This window comes from Neolamprologus brichardi, chromosome 6 (assembly GCF_056152115.1).
Source record: "Neolamprologus brichardi isolate AB-2024 chromosome 6, ASM5615211v1, whole genome shotgun sequence".
Classification (NCBI taxonomy): Eukaryota; Metazoa; Chordata; class Actinopteri; order Cichliformes; family Cichlidae; genus Neolamprologus; species Neolamprologus brichardi.
The window spans coordinates 37,801,377-37,818,623 of NC_142109.1; the positions used below are offsets into that span (position 1 = coordinate 37,801,377).

At 46.2% G+C, this 17,247-nt stretch overlaps 1 protein-coding gene across 1 annotated transcript; it reads left to right on the forward strand.

Moving 5' to 3' along the window:
• Positions 1-16,784: 16,784 nt before the first annotated feature.
• LOC148102671 (calpain-1 catalytic subunit-like) lies at positions 16,785-17,225 on the forward strand. The gene is made up of 3 exons (XM_087842347.1): positions 16,785-16,830; positions 16,916-17,032; positions 17,110-17,225. The coding sequence occupies exons 1-3, from the start codon at positions 16,791-16,793 to the stop codon at positions 17,208-17,210; spliced, it is 258 nt and encodes an 85-aa protein (XP_087698473.1). The 5' UTR covers positions 16,785-16,790; the 3' UTR covers positions 17,211-17,225.
• Positions 17,226-17,247: the final 22 nt, after the last annotated feature.

Genomic DNA, 17,247 nt, shown 5'->3' on the forward strand with positions numbered 1-17,247 from the left:
CCTCCACCCACCTCCAACCGCTCAGACGTACACCTCCCTCTGAGCACAGCACGTGACGTGTTTACTGTATTTAAGACATCATTTCACGCACACAGAGAGAGACACACACACACAGACGCACACAGAGAGAGACACACACACACAGACGCACACTTACCACCATCATCATCAGTGCTCTGCTGCCCCGCCCATTCTGAGCACCTTCAGTTTTACACAGCACCCAATCAGAACAACAGTCGCCTCAAGGCGCTTTATACTGTACAGTAGATCCTACAATAATAATAATAATAATAATAATAATAATAATAATAATACAGAGAAAACCCAACAATCATGTGACCCCCTATGAGCACTTTGAACAGTGGGAAGGAAAAACTCCCTTTGAACAGGAAGAAACCTCCAGCAGAACCAGGCTCAGAGAGGCATGACCGGGAGCAGCCCTGGAACAGTGCAGCTGAAGAGCGCCCCCTGCAGGCAAACAACTCATTTTAATTGATCCTAATAATCAGTAAATGTCATGTTACTGCAGTGATTTCCATCCACAGCAAATCTGATGCAAATCATGTTCAGCAAAGCATCTCCATCCCCCGCTGATCCATCCGCTCAGGTTATACAGGTGTTGATCAGAGTGGAAGTGCTGTGATTGGTCAGAATCAGCCATAAAAACACAAACCCCTGTCACAGGTGCTGTTGGTCTCCTGTTTCTATGGCAATTTCTCCCAATCAGCTGTTCGTCAAACGTTTTGATGCTCTGGTGTAATAATGTGTGTGATTGCATTATCATCATGTGACGATAGCCACCTGTGCTTTCAAGTTCATGTTTCATTTGCTGTGTCCAGGTAACATAGACACATCTGTCAGATCAGCACGCCGTCAGATCGCCATACCTGTATCATCAAAACGACACAATGAAACTCTGCAGCTCAGAGCGCCTCAGTATCGCACATGAAGTAACACTTTGAGACAAGACGTATATCAATAAACATGTACAGCGTGCCCAGTGATTGTGCAACATACTGTCTGATGTCTTAGCAGTTCAGCAGGTTGATGGCTTGAGGGTGTCGCCATGGAGATGGCGTCAAGCAAAACTACAAAAACGTGTCTGAATTTCAAAGAGAAGAAGAAACGACAGGAGAAGAAAAGCAAAGAGAGAACGTCACATTTATGTTTCAGCCAAAAAGCCGCTGACCCCGCAGTTCCTCTGATGTCCAGCAGAGGCAGCAGCGAGCCGTTCCCACCCACTCCCATGTTAAAACAGCTGGTCAAGGTTAAAACAGGTGATGTCACGGCGTGGGGGTCTGTGCTCCGATGGGGCTCCTGAGAGTCACAGGTGTGACAGCAGCTTCCGGTTCTCCATGGATCCGAACCTCTGTGTGTCGCAGGTTCAGGTGTGTAAACATAATTCACTGTTAACTGATATCACGCTGCTCCTTCACCTCTGAGCTCCGCCCTCTACCTTATACCTGAGACCCAGTCTTGCACACCTCAGGATGGCGAGCGCAGCGGCTCATCCTCGAGGAAGGCCCAGGTGGAGGACGGCGCCGGCAGCCGGGCCAGTGCGGTCCTCTTTAACCAGCAGGACTTTGAGCAGCTGCGATCCGAGTGCAGACTGGCTCGCTGTTTTGTGACCCCGCCCTTCCAGCAGACTGGGACTCTCTGGGATACAGCTGCGGCGCTACTCATCCAAAACCAGTGGCGCTGAGTGGAAACGGCCGTGGCTGAGTGAAACGTGCAATGATTACCGTTGGGCAGGTCTCTGATCAGCCATCAGAAATGTCTGCCATGACAGAGACTTCACCCTCTGACGCCTCGGTCACCCTGACCCCTGACCTCTGACCCTGGTCTGTGCTTCAACACAGGTTAAACGTACGCCTCACTGAAGACTGAGCTCGGACTGCGGTCCTGCCTCCACGCTGAATCAGACTGCAGGCTGGGCGTCCTTCCTGCGCCCTGTCGGTCACATCTGTGCGATCGTGTGGAGGAAACAGGAAGTGCGTCTGTGTGTTACTGCGTTGTCATGGCGTCAGGTCTCTTTCCTGTTTTATATTTGAGAAAAGCTTTAATACGTAGAAGTTTTTATGTTCCCGAGCCTCTGAAGCTGAGAAATCATTCATGAGCTCATGTGTTTGTTTAAGCAGTGCTGAGATGCTGAGCCTGTTATTAACAACAACAATAAACCTGTAAACACACTTCACCCAGATTCAGTCCGCCTTCATTTACACAGCTCTCGCTGCTTCACGCTGGAGCAGTTTGGCAACAGTGGAAAGGAAGAACGACCTTTTAACAGGAAGAGCCCTCTAACAGATCCAAGATCAGCATGAAGAGCGCGAGCAGGCCTGCGCAGCGGCCCGCCTCGCTCTGTTTCGTGAAGCGTTTTATCAAAGAGCCGTTTAGACCGAGCGGCTCAGACATCAGAGAGAAAACAAACGAGCTGCTGTGTGGAGGAAGAGGGCGGCTCCAGCCGTCAAACATTAATGAGATAACGAGCAGCCGAGCTGCTGCACAGGTGATAACAGGGCTTCAGCTGCTGTCTTTCAACAGCGTGCAGAGTAACGACGTGACCTTCTCAGTGACGTCAGTTCTGAGCACGAATTTAAAATACCGCGTAAAATAAAAACAGGTGACAGGAGCCGTTCCTGCTCGTCTGAGTCGCTCCTCGGGCTTCTGCACGAGGAAAATTTCACATCAGTCGTTTCTCATCAGCTGTCCAGACCTCCATATGTGATTAATGCCGTATTTAAGCAGCTGTTTATTGTGACTGCATCTCTCTGACAGCAGGAGGTGGGTGGAGGCATTTACTCAGTAAACACGGAGCGCCGCCCGGCCCGGAAAGCAAACAGAGCTGCACAATCAGTGATTTCTAAAGCTCGCCGACCTCCAACACACTCAAAGCGCTTCATAACTGGGCTCTTATTTTAGAGGCTCTGCTGTAGTTCCTCTGGTCATTGTTTATAAATGATATTTGGTCCTGAGCTTCTCTGCTCCTTCATCCTGCTCTCAGCTCCTCGTCCTCCTCTGTGGAGAACAGAAGCTCTGAATTCATAAGTTCTGATATTCAGAGAGACAGTGGAGATACCAGTCAAAGCTCTGGACACAGCTTCTCACTTATTTCTACGACATTCGACAGCGTTGATACTGAAGACATCAAATATATGAAGCAACATGTAGCAAAGAAAAAATAGATACATGTGTTTATATTTCAGCTTCCACCCTCTGATTTGTCCACAGCACTGCAAACCTCTCAGTGAGCTTCATGATGTCGTCACCTGACGTGGCTTCAGCTCACAGGTGAGCCTGTCAGGGTTCGTTGGTGGAGTTGGGCTGACGGCCTGTTTGACAACAGACTTCATCTCATGGGAGGAACCAATCAGCTGATTAAAGAGAAACAAGAGTCCATCATCACTGTGTGAATAAATCCTGCACTTAACAGCGTACATTACTCTGCTGGTGTTGGAGGACCTGATCCTCGGGCTGGACCAGTTTTTGGCGCAGCGTGTTTTGGGGTTTAAAAGCCACAGAGACCTGGTGTTTAGAAAAACTACGTCTCTGCTGCTCCGATACTCCTGACACGTACAGGATCTCTTAGGCAGCGGTTGTCCTTCTCTCCTGGATCAGCTGCAGCTTTCCCAGCTTTGACAAATGTCTTGACCATCAGTGACTGTTGATCAATGACAATCTGCAATTTTAATGATCAAGAAACTGACCTCACAGCCCATTGTTCACACAGTGGGCGGGTTTCAGTCTTTACTTCCTGTTTATAAGGTTGTAAACCTGCAGTCAGCTGACGATGCTGAAACATCCACCTGCACCTGGATAATCGCGCATCAACAACCAAGCAAAGGGTGGTGACTCTACAGCATCAACAATATAAAACATGTTTGGAGTTATTTCACACTTTTTATTTCCTACATAAAGTGTTCATTCATAGTTCTGATGCCTTCAGTGAGAATCATGAAAATAAAGAAAAACATTAGATGAGAGGCTGTGTCTTTAGACTGTAGAACGTCTGCAGCGCACGTAGATGAGATAAACAAATAGATGAAGTGAAACAGAAACTCTGAAGGACCCTCAAAGTGAAGCTTTGAGAGTTTTTGTGTCAGAGCCTGTCAGACTCTCCCTCAGCAGCACTCAGTCAGTGTGACAGCGCCCTCTGCTGGTTCCTCGCAGCGTCTCAGCTGGACACAACCTTCTGTTGTCGTTGTGCTGGAAGGTGAAACTCATCTTGATCTTTCTGGGACCCCTGCAAACAGAAACCACCACGCAGACCGCCAAGCTGGAGCACACGGGTGCAGCTTGCAGGTGTTTGCATACTTAACCTCCGCCCTCTCTGTCTGCAGGGTGAGCAGCTCTTACGAGGCCCTGAGCGGCGGCTTGAGCATCGAGGGCTTCGAGGATTTTACCGGCGGCATCGCAGAGTTACGACCTGAAGGAAGCCCTGCCCTTCCTGTTCCACATCATCAGGAAAGCCCTGAAGCTTGGATCGCTGCTCGATCGACGTACACACACACACACACACACACACACACACACACGGAGGTCCAGACGTAGTAAAATCAGCCTCACCTGTTCTTCCAATCAGATTCTTTGATCATCATAAACTGATCGATGTCTTCTTGTTAAAGCAGAGTTTTTCCACTGTCACCAACGTTCTTGATCATCATGTGATTGTTGGGGTTTCTCTGTATTATTGGAGGGTTCTTACTTTACAACATAAGCACCTTCAAGTGACAAATAGATTGAATTGAAATAAGCCTGATCTTGAAAGTAGAGATAGTGTCTGTCTCCTGAATCCAAACTGGAAGCTGGTTCCACAGAAGAGGGGCCTGAAAACTGAAGGCTCTGCCTCCCATTCTACTTTTAAATACTCTAGGAACAACAAGTAGGCCTGCAGAGTGGGAGCGAAGTGCTCTAATAGGGTGATATGGTACTACAAGGTCATTAAGATAAGATGGAGATGCTGAGGCACTGAAATCAATATATAAATCATGATGTCATGATCATGATGGCTTCCTGTTAATGTTACAGTGCCTGATGTCACTAAGCACCAATCACAGCTCTTGCAGCTCGCTCCAAGCCGAGGGTGCTCCATGGGAAAAATGTTTGTGCAGGTCATCATGGACCAAGGAGTGTGGAGAGAAAAGCGTCTGGACTTCTTTAAGGCTGCGTCCACACTGATGCGCTTTCATTTTGAAGCGCGTGGTTTTCTCTCTTTTGGCCTCCCGTCCACACGGAGACGCGTTTTGCTTTCGAAAACGAAGCGTTTTGAAAACGGTGCTTTTGCGTCGCAGTGTGGACAGCGAAAAGGGAGACTTTCTAAAACAATGATATGTTAGTCATGTGATGCAGTGACCAATTAAACTAAGATGGCGTTACACAGCATTGTTTTGTCTGACAGCCCTGTTAAAGATTAACATCAGTCTGCACGCGCTCCAAAGAGCTTTTCTTCACATTCTTTAACTCTCACTCGCTTCTGCAACTTTGTGCTTTTGTGTTACTCGCAGCAACAACTCCACCTCATCGTGAGTCCATTTAACAAACTTGCTGCTTTTCCTCGACATTTTGCCGCCACGTTTCAAAGAGCTGGAAAGTAAATAAATGGCAGAAATGAGGCAGGTTGAGTCTTCTTGCGTTTCACACATGCACAGGACTGGAACGTCAGCGTGTTGGGCCATTTCAATGTGAATGAAAGACTCTGTGAAAACGACTGAAAACGATAGTGTGGACGCCTTTTCAGACGGAAACGGCGTTTTCAGATCTATCCAGGCTAGTGCGGACGTAGCCAAAGTTGTCTGTAAGGTGTGAAAACAGGTGTGGGTCACAATCACCCCAAACCGTGGCTGATTGTGACCCACACAGCATCAACCATTCAAAGACACTGAAGTATGTCGAATATCTCCATAATGCAGCACCAGTAGAAATGTTGCAGCAACAAGTCGCTTCTTTGTATTAACAGAAAAACAACTTATTGTGAAAATCAAAGTTTGTTTGTCTACATGTGGTTTAAAGGTGAGCGAGTCATCAATAAAGATGGGGTGGCTGCAGCTCAAGAGGCACAGCAGGTCACCTACTAATCGGAAGGTTGTTGGTTTGATCCCCGGCTCCTCCAGCCTGCATACCAAGTATCCTTGGGCAGTGTAATAAGCCCATTTGCTCTCTGATAGAGTATGAATGTAGTTTGTGAGTGGGTGAATGATAGAGAGTAGAAGAGCGCTATATAAGAATCGGTCCATTTACCATTTTACGCTGGAGGGTTTGTGCTGGATTTGAGTCAAACACAGAGACGGACGATATAAAGTGCTTGTTAAAGCAGTTCATAATCTCCTTCCATCATAAACAGGAACAGAGTCCTTAAAAACATCGGCGGGTAGAGCATGGGAGCTTCTGCTCACTGAAAGAGACTTAATGATTTTCCAGAACTGCTGTGGGTTATTTATGTTCTCAGTGGTGACAAATGTTCTGGTTTAGCTTTCTTAATAGAGGAAGTACATTTGTTTCTTAGTTGTCTGAAAGAAGCCAATCAGTGGGAGAACCTGTTTTCCTAACTTTGGCCAAGGTTACGCTCATGAATGATATCTGCCAGCTCTGGGGACAACCTGCCATTTTATCCTAAATCTCCTTAATGGAGCATGTTTGTTCACGACAGGACCAACTTCACACCCAATAAGATCTGCACACTGTTAGACCTCTGCCTCACCACCACATACTTCAAATACAACGAAGGTTTCTACAGACAAAAACATGGCTGTGCCATGGGCTCCCCCGTGTCACCTATTGTAGCCAACCTTTACATGGAGGAAGTGGAAAGGAAGGCTCTTGGCTCTTTCAAAGGAAGAGTACCCAGCCACTGGTACAGATATGTAGACGACACCTGGGTCAAAATCAAGACACAGGAAGTGGAATCCTTCACTGCGCACATCAACGCTGTGGATAAAAACATCAAGTTCACCAGGGAAGACACAAAGGACGACTGTTTGCCTTTCCTGGACTGCGCTGTGCACATTGAAGAGAATGGCAACCTCAACATCGAAGTTTACCGGAAGCCCACACACACGGACCAGTACCTCCTGTTTGACTCCCATCACCCTCTGGAGCACAAACTTGGAGTAATCAGGACCCTACACCACCGGGCAGAACATGTTCCCTCTAAGCCTGAAGGAAAAAGAAGGAACACACACATGTAAAGGAAGCACTCAAAACGTGCGGCTATCCTAAATGGGCATTCTTAAAGTCAGCAAAGAGGCACAGAAAAGAAGATCAGACACCAGCGAGGGAGGATAAGAAAGACAGACGCAACAACATTGTCATCCCCTATGTAGCCGGTGTATCAGAGAAACTCAGGAGGGTTTTCTCCAAGCATGACATCCCGGTGTACTTCAGACCCAGCAACACACTCAGACAAAAACTGGTTCACCCGAAAGACAAAACTCCAAAACACAGACTCAACAATGTGGTGTTTGCTGTACAGCAGCGAGGAATGCCCAGACCTCTACATTGGAGAGACCAAACAGCCACTTCACAAGCGCATGGCACAACACAGAAGAGCGACCTCCACAGGACAAGACTCAGCTGTCCATCTGCATCTAAAGGTCAAAGGTCACTCTTTCGAGGATGCCAATGTTCACATTTTGGACAGAGAGGACAGATGGTTTGAAAGAGGAGTGAAAGAAGCATCTATGTCCACTGTGAGCGACCATCTTTGAACAGAGGCGGTGGTTTACGACACCAACTCTCTGCCATCTATAATCCAGTTTTGAGATCCTCCCCAGACGCCTTAACGCCCACTCACATCCTGGGCCATCTGACCTCAGGACATCACATGATAAGGTGGGGCCAGGTTTCACAATGAGCTCACCCGAAACTCTGACTGATTGGGACCCACACCCAGTTCCACACCTTGGCTCAGGCGATTAGAGGATCATCAGGGGGTCCTTTTGTCCCTCTGTGGGGGGAAACTCCCACTAGGTTTAAATCTGGGACTCTCCACCATTTGACCTTAGAGCTGAAGAAGCTTCTCGGATGAAGGTGAAACGTCTTCAAGCAACTCAAAGAAGTCCAGACGCTTTTCTTTCCAAGCTCCTTTGACCATGTTCATTCACAATTTGCATCCCTAAAAAATGTCCACGCTACTCCTACACCAGGGATCAATCCTATTTTCCTCCAGTCATTGTTGGGACTTGGGCACCTCAGTGTTTCTATTAACAGCAGCATCACAGCGGACACTTACGTCACAAGACCCCCAAGGATGAGAATTTATGAGAAACATTTGTCAGAATCAGGATAACCAAGGTAGACTTTTCAGGGCTTTTGAACCAGCTGGGTAAGATCGATAGAATCACAGAAAGATTTGAAATCATCTGAAACAGCTTTGAGCCGATCCCAGTTAGAGTCACCGGCTAACCCAAGTCTTTATTTGTACAGCAGTGTTGGTGCAGGTCAGGCAGCTGATGATGACTGCTGCTTCTGTGCAGGAGCTGACCTCTGACCCCGAGTTCATTGTATCCAGGGCCTCGAGGACCGACATCTGTCAGGGAGCTCTGGGTGAGAAACTGCCGTTCTTTGATTACCTGCGCAGGTAACGCAGGTGACCCGTCAGACCGGAAGGACCGGTTCCTGTAACTGAAGGAAGTCCAATCGCACCGCCGCGTTCAAATCATTTTATTTGTCTGCGCGACGATTGCAGAGCGCGCTCGTCTGAAACGTTGAACATCCAGCAGGGGGCGACTGAGAACACCAGAAGGCGGAGCTGATGGTAACGTGGCGTTTCTGGCGTGGATCATGCACGTTTGTGTGACTTTTATACGTTAAAATAACGTCTGCACGCCAGAAGCGGCACCTTTCAGGGTTCTGTACCCCACTTCTGCAGAGTCTGCCCCGCCCACATCTGATAACGTTAGTGGTTCATATTAAAGTAGATAAAAGTAAATTATTTTAATCGTATCTGAGTCGATCAATCGATGATGTCAGTCGTTAGAAAACGCCCCCATGTGCGGGGGACACCTGAGACGGTCTGTTTGTGTTTCACAGCCACAGCAGACACACCTGAGCTGGAAAATTCCCCTCAGCTGGGTGTGTGTGTGTGTCTGTGTGTGTCTGTGTGTGTGTCTGTGTGTGTCTGTGTGTGTGTGTGTGTCTGTGTGTGTCTGTGTGTGTGTGTGTGTGTGTCTGTGTGTGTCTGTGTGTGTGTGTCTGTGTGTGTGTGTCTGTGTGTGTGTGTGTGTGTGTGTGTGTGTCTGTGTGTGTGTGTGTCTGTGTGTGTGTGTGTCTGTGTGTGTGTGTCTGTGTGTGTGTGTGTGTGTGTGTGTGTGTGTCTGTGTGTGTGTGTGTGTCTGTGTGTGTGTGTCTGTGTGTGTGTCTGTGTGTGTGTGTGTCTGTGTGTGTCTGTGTGTGTGTCTGTCTGTGTGTGTCTGTGTGTGTGTCTGTCTGTGTGTGTGTGTCTGTGTGTGTGTCTGTGTGTGTGTGTGTCTGTCTGTGTGTGTGTGTGTCTGTGTGTGTGTGTCTGTGTGTGTGTCTGTGTGTGTGTGTGTGTCTGTGTGTGTGTGTGTCTGTCTGTGTGTGTGTCTGTGTGTGTGTGTGTCTGTCTGTGTGTGTGTGTCTGTGTGTGTGTGTCTGTGTGTGTGTGTGTCTGTCTGTGTGTGTGTCTGTGTGTGTGTCTGTCTGTGTGTGTGTCTGTGTGTGTCTGTGTGTGTGTGTGTGTGTGTGTGTGTGTGTGTGTCTGTCTGTGTGTGTCTGTGTGTGTGTGTGTCTGTCTGTGTGTCTGTGTGTGTGTGTCTGTCTGTGTGTCTGTGTGTGTCTGTCTGTGTGTGTGTGTGTGTGTGTGTCTGTCTGTGTGTGTCTGTGTGTGTGTCTGTGTGTGTGTGTGTCTGTCTGTGTGTCTGTGTGTGTCTGTGTGTGTGTGTGTCTGTCTGTGTGTGTCTGTGTGTGTGTGTGTGTGTCTGTCTGTGTGTGTCTGTGTGTGTGTCTGTGTGTGTGTGTGTCTGTCTGTGTGTGTCTGTGTGTGTGTGTGTCTGTCTGTGTGTGTCTGTGTGTGTGTCTGTGTGTGTGTGTCTGTCTGTGTGTCTGTGTGTGTCTGTCTGTGTGTGTGTGTGTGTGTGTGTGTCTGTGTGTCTGTGTGTGTGTGTGTGTCTGTGTGTGTGTCTGTGTGTGTGTGTGTGTGTGTGTGTCTGTGTGTGTGTGTGTGTGTGTCTGTCTGTGTGTCTGTGTGTGTCTGTCTGTGTGTGTGTCTGTGTGTGTCTGTGTGTGTGTCTGTGTGTGTGTGTGTCTGTCTGTGTGTGTGTGTCTGTGTGTGTGTGTGTCTGTCTGTGTGTCTGTGTGTGTGTCTGTGTGTGTGTGTCTGTCTGTGTGTGTGTGTCTGTGTGTGTGTGTGTCTGTCTGTGTGTCTGTGTGTGTGTCTGTGTGTGTGTGTCTGTGTGTGTGTGTGTCTGTCTGTGTGTCTGTGTGTGTCTGTGTGTGTGTGTGTCTGTGTGTGTGTGTGTGTGTGTCTGTGTGTGTGTCTGTCTGTGTGTCTGTGTGTGTCTGTGTGTGTCTGTGTGTGTGTGTGTGTCTGTGTGTGTGTCTGTCTGTGTGTCTGTGTGTGTCTGTGTGTGTCTGTGTGTGTGTGTGTGTCTGTGTGTGTGTCTGTCTGTGTGTCTGTGTGTGTCTGTGTGTGTCTGTGTGTGTGTGTGTGTGTCTGTGTGTGTGTGTGTCTGTGTGTGTGTGTGTGTGTGTGTGTGTGTCTGTGTGTGTGTCTGTCTGTGTGTCTGTGTGTGTCTGTGTGTGTGTCTGTGTGTGTGTGTCTGTGTGTGTCTGTCTGTGTGTGTCTGTGTGTGTGTGTGCGTGTGTGTGGCGAGTGTCATCTTATCAACAAACTATAAACATGCTGACAGGTGAGTGGGTGGCAGCTATAGTTTCTATAGTAACAGAGGGAGACGCCCAGCAGAGTGCAGCCAATCAGACGGCAGCTTCCCCTGTAAAGGTGTCTGACTCTAAACAAGGAAACGGGTATGAAAACACCTGAGGCAGGTGTGTCATCCACCTGTCAAACATGTTGTTTACTCTTACAGCCTGTAGAGTAATCAGAGTATCAGCTGACTGCGTGGCATCACAGGCCCATCGGCAGGTTAAAGGACCAATCAGATTTGGCTTTGATGTCCATCAGCAGTTTCCCCTCGCCGACTTCATATTCTGTGTGTGCATTTTGTTTATTTGACTTAAGTCCCGCCCCCTGTCTGTCGTCGTCCAGGTGACTGCTGGCTGCTCGCCGCCATTGCCTCTCTGACCCTGAATGAAGAGATCCTGGCTCGAGTGGTCCCGCAGGGGCAGAGCTTCAGAGATGGAGAGTACGCCGGCATCTTCCACTCCCAGGTAGACTTTCAGAAATCGCCCCACTGACACCTGCACGCCGTGGCGGCGGCTTTGCACTCGCTAACACGTCTCTGGTCACTCTAGAATAGAATAGAGTCGAGTAGTCCTTTATGGGTGCTCCACCCGACTGTGCAGGAATTCAATTCAGTTTTATTTATAAAGCACATCGAGGCGCTTTATATCATACAATAATACATACAGAGAAAAACCCAACAATCATATGACCCCCTATGAGCAGCACTTTGGCGACAGTGGGAAGGAAAAACTCCCTTTTAACAGGAAGAAACCTCCAGCAGAACCAGGCTCAGGGAGGGGCGGGGCCATCTGCTGTGATTGGTTGGGGTGAGAGAAGGAAGACAGGATAAAGACATGCTGTGGAAGAGAGACAGAGGTTAATAACAGATATGATTCAATACAGAGAGGTCTGTTAACACATAGTGAGCAGTGTGAATGACCCGGGGGAAGAAGCTGTTGGTGAGTCCGGAGGTGTGGGACCTGACTCACCTGAGGCACCGACCACAGTTGGTGGGCGGGGTGCGAGGGCTTACCTGTGATGGTTTACCTGAGACAGGAGGATCTGGCGATGGGCTCCAGGGGTGGCAGGGGTCAGCCAATGATTTTTTTGGGTGGTGTTAATGACCCTCTGTGCAGACTTCCTGTTCTCAGTCGTACCAAACACCAGGAGAGCTCGCTCTCCACTGAGGAGCTGTAGAAGCTTCTGGTCCAGGTTATTCTTGGTGTTGTCACTTGGTGTTCGCTCTCTCTGTGGTAGAGTATCACTTCCTGTTCCAGTTCCAACACACGGTGGTGTTTCTGAGTAGCTTATCTGCTTAGCAATCTAATTAAAAACTGTTAGATACATTCTTTTTCATAGTCTAATCTTCACCTGCTTCATCCGAAGCACACTCTGTGTACTCACTACCTAACTTATAGCCAAAGTATTCACTCACTGTGTCTGTACTGTTTCGCTAGCTTAGCTTAGCTCGTAAGCTGCAGTCATATAAACTGTGTGTGACTGGTGCAGGTGGAGTACCAGGGGGACAAGGTGAAGCTGATCCGGATCAGGAACCCCTGGGGTCAGGTGGAGTGGACCGGAGCGTGGAGCTATGAGTGAGTGATTTCAGGCCTCGTCAGGTGTGCTCTGCTCTCAGATCAGCTGCTTTAGACGGCACACCTGCGGATACAAGGAACCAGAATAACCCGTTAACCACGCCCTGTGGGCGTCACGTGTGCTCCGCGACATGTCTGTGTGGCTGTGAGCAGAACATGAGCACAGCATGAGCTGCTCTCAAAGCTGTTTTGACAGAATGAGTCACCTGATCAGGTGTCCGTGAGTCTGCCCCTCCCTGCTGGCAGGTATATATATATATATATATATATACATATATATATATATATATATATATATATATATATATACATATATATATACACATATATATATATATATATATATATATATATATATATATATATATATATATATATATATATATATATACATATATATATGTATATATATATATATATATATACACATATATGTATATATATCTATATATACATATATATACACATATATATGTATATATAGATATATATATATACACATATATGTGTATATATATATATCTATATATAGATATATATATATACACATATATGTGTATATATATACATATATATATAGATAGATAGATATACATATACACATAGATATATATCTATATCTATGTGTATATATATGTATATATACATATACATATATATACATATACACATATATATATATACATATATATACATATACATATATATACATATAGATATATATCTATATCTATATGTATATATATGTATATATACATATACATATATATACATATACACATATATATATACATATATATACATATACATATATATACATATACATGTATACACATGTATACACATAGATATATATCTATATCTATGTGTATATATATATGTGTATACACATATATGTGTATATATATACAGTGGGGCAAAAAAGTATTTAGTCAGCCACCGATTGTGCAAGTTCCCCCACTTAAAATGATGACAGAGGTCAGTAATTTGCACCAGAGGTACACTTCAACTGTGAGAGACAGAATGTGAAAAAAAAATCCATGAATTCACATGGTAGGATTTGTAAAGAATTTATTCGTAAATCAGGGTGGAAAATAAGTATTTGGTCACCTCAAACAAGGAAAATCCCTGGCTCTCACAGACCTGTAACGTCTTCTGTAAGAAGCTTTTCTGTCCCCCACTCGTTACCTGTATGAATGGCACCTGTTTGACCTCATCATCTGTATAAAAGACACCTGTCCACAGCCTCAACCAGTCAGACTCCAAACTCCGCCATGGCCAAGACCAAAGAGCTTTCGAAGGACACCAGGAAAAGAATTGTAGACCTGCACCAGACTGGGAAGAGTGAATCTACAATAGGCAAGCAGCTTGGTGTGAAAAAATCAACTGTGGGAGCAATCATCAGAAAATGGAAGACATACAAGACCACTGATAATCTCCCTCGATCTGGGGCTCCACGCAAGATCTCATCCCGTGGGGTCAAAATGATCATGAGAACGGTGAGCAAAGATCCCAGAACCACACGGGGGGACCTGGTGAATGACCTGCAGAGAGCTGGGACCAAAGTAACAAAGGTCACCATCAGTAACACACTACAACGGCAGGGAATCAAATCCCGCAGTGCCAGACGTGTTCCGCTGCTGAAGCCAGTGCATGTCCAGGCCCGTCTGAAGTTTGCCAGAGAGCACATGGATGATACAGCAGAGGATTGGGAGAATGTCATGTGGTCAGATGAAACCAAAGTAGAACTTTTTGGTATAAACTCAACTCGTCGTGTTTGGAGGAAGAAGAATACTGAGTTGCATCCCAAGAACACCATACCTACTGTGAAGCATGGGGGTGGAAACATCATGCTATGGGGCTGTTTTTCTGCCAAGGGGACAGGACGACTGATCCGTGTTAAGGACAGAATGAATGGGGCCAAGTATCGTGAGCTTTTGAGCCAAAACCTCCTTCCATCAGTGAGAACTTTGAAGATGAAACGAGGCTGGGTCTTCCAACATGACAATGATCCAAAACACACCGCCCGGGCAACAAAGGAGTGGCTCCGTAAGAAGCATTTGAAAGTCCTGGAGTGGCCTAGCCAGTCTCCAGACCTCAACCCCATAGAAAATCTGTGGCGGGAGTTGAAAGTCCGTGTTGCTCGGCGACAGCCCCAAAACATCACTGCTCTTGAGAAGATCTGCATGGAGGAATGGGCCAAAATACCAGCTACTGTGTGTGCAAACCTGGTAAAGACCTATAGTAAACGTTTGACCTCTGTTATTGCCAACAAAGGTTATGTTACAAAGTATTGAGTTGTATTTTTGTTATTGACCAAATACTTATTTTCCACCCTGATTTATGAATAAATTCTTTACAAATCCTACCATGTGAATTCATGGATTTTTTTTTCACATTCTGTCTCTCACAGTTGAAGTGTACCTCTGGTGCAAATTACTGACCTCTGTCATCATTTTAAGTGGGGGAACTTGCACAATCGGTGGCTGACTAAATACTTTTTTGCCCCACTGTATATACATATACACATATATATATATATACATATATATACATATACATATATATACATATAGATATATATCTATATCTATATGTATATATATGTATATATACATATACATATATATACATATACACATATATATATACATATATATACATATACATATATATACATATACATGTATACACATGTATACACATAGATATATATCTATATCTATGTGTATATATATATGTGTATACACATATATGTGTATATATATATATATATATATGTGTATATATATATATATATATATATCTCGAGAACTATCTGGTGAGTACAGGCCGGGAGAGCGTGATGAAGGCGAGGGTGGTAGAACGATTAGTACACCGGCTCCTCTGCGCGCTCACCAAACCTGACACGCATTCTCACTAATCAGGTGTTATGACACCTAGCAGCAGGTTGGCGCTCTTTCATGGCGATAACGTCTCATTTGTAGCCACAAAGGTTTAACATTAGCTCATGCAGAGCTTAAATAATGCATTAGAGCACCACCTAGTGTTGGGTTTTTGCCACAGCTGCCCCAAATTACCAGTATCAATAGTTAATGCACCAGTGTGCACAAACACTTTAATCTAAATTAAGTTTTTAACTAAAATAGATAATTACTGCTGTTACCATGGACTCAAATGTACTTTTTTACTTAAAAAATAATAAAGCACATTATTGTCTGTGAAGGTTCTCAGTCATCGTAGTCCAAGGAGCTTGGAAAGAAAAGCGTCTGGAGTATAAGTTGCTTTAAGACATTTCACCTTTCAGCAGAGAAGCTTCTTCAGTTCTGGGGTCAAATGGTGGAGAGTCCCAGATTCAAACCCAGTGGGATGATAATAATAATAATGTTTTATTATTATTAGTGTTGTTAAGATAAATTATTAGTTAGTTCATTCCTGAACAGAAGCAAATTTTGGTGGTTTGACGTTGTGATTTATTAATTAGTGACTGCGCAGAGACGCCCACACTGTAAAAAAAACGTGTTTTTGACAGGCGCTTTAAATCTGTTCAGGACTGTATATGATCATGTTGCCTGGCAACCGCATTAAAATCCCAGGTGAAACCAGATCGCGTCACTGTCAGATCTTTGTGCAGCTGATCGCACAGCTGATCGCACAGCTGATCGCACAGCTGGCCTGGTGAGGAACAGCTGGTGTTGGAGCTTGTTGGTCTGGTGACTCAGGCTCTCCTTCCGTCCTCGTTTATAAAGTGCTTTAAGAGCGGCGCTCGGTGGGTAATTCGCCTGTAGCGATTTTTGGCACTAATGGCTTGCCATAGTTTTGAATAATTAAACGGCGTTTTTTACGCCATTTCTTAGCCAAACGGGTTAGAAAAGTGGCGATTTTTGGCACTAATGGCTTGCCATACTGTAGCGCTTCGCGGCCCGTTTGACTCAAGCTAAACAAGTACAAGAATGTTTGTGGCAGCTGCTCGAAGCTTTATTGATCCGCTGTGATATTGATAGCATCGATTAGTTTGGTCCTAGCGCTCCTTCACCCTCCATCCGCTGTGCTGCCTTTACCCTAAGATACACACCTGCTTTGTGCCCAACCACAAAAGAGGCGGGGTTTGCTGCAATCAAACTCCGCCTCTTTCATGTGATCTCGCTCGTAGCTAGAGTAATGAATCCCAGACGTGTGCCTGATCATGTGATCGCACACCTGCTGCTTCAGTGAGGCCGGACAGCGAACCCATCCTGGAGCCAGAGGTCATTCCACCGGGCATTGGCTGCTGATCTGACGCCGCTGTGATGCGTTTCTGTTGTCAGATAGTCTACCGTGACGTGGACAATTCAGGGACCATGAGCTCCACGGACATGAGGTCGGCGGTGGAAGACGCAGGTGAGCTTCGTCAGGCCTGTTTGCTTGCTTGAGTGCTTACCTGTATGTGCTCACGTGTGTGACCTCTGACCTCTGTGCGCTGCAGGTTTCTCCCTGAACAATCCGCTCCATCAGGTCCTGGTGGCTCGCTACAGCGAACCCGATCTCACCATCGACTTTGACAACTTCGTGGGCTGCTTGGTGCGTCTGGAGACCATGTTTGGTGAGTCGTCGCAGCCCTGAGTCACAGATGTTTCCATCTTCATCCTCCTCTTCATCCTGTCCATTTCCTCTCTGCAGACGCTTTCAGCGCTCTGGAGAAAGACGGGAACCATCGAGCTCAACCTGACGGAGGTACCATCTTCATTATTAACCACACAGTGATCCTCACTCAGCGCTGACGACGCTGAAGCAGGCTCCTCCTACTGGTGCCTCTAA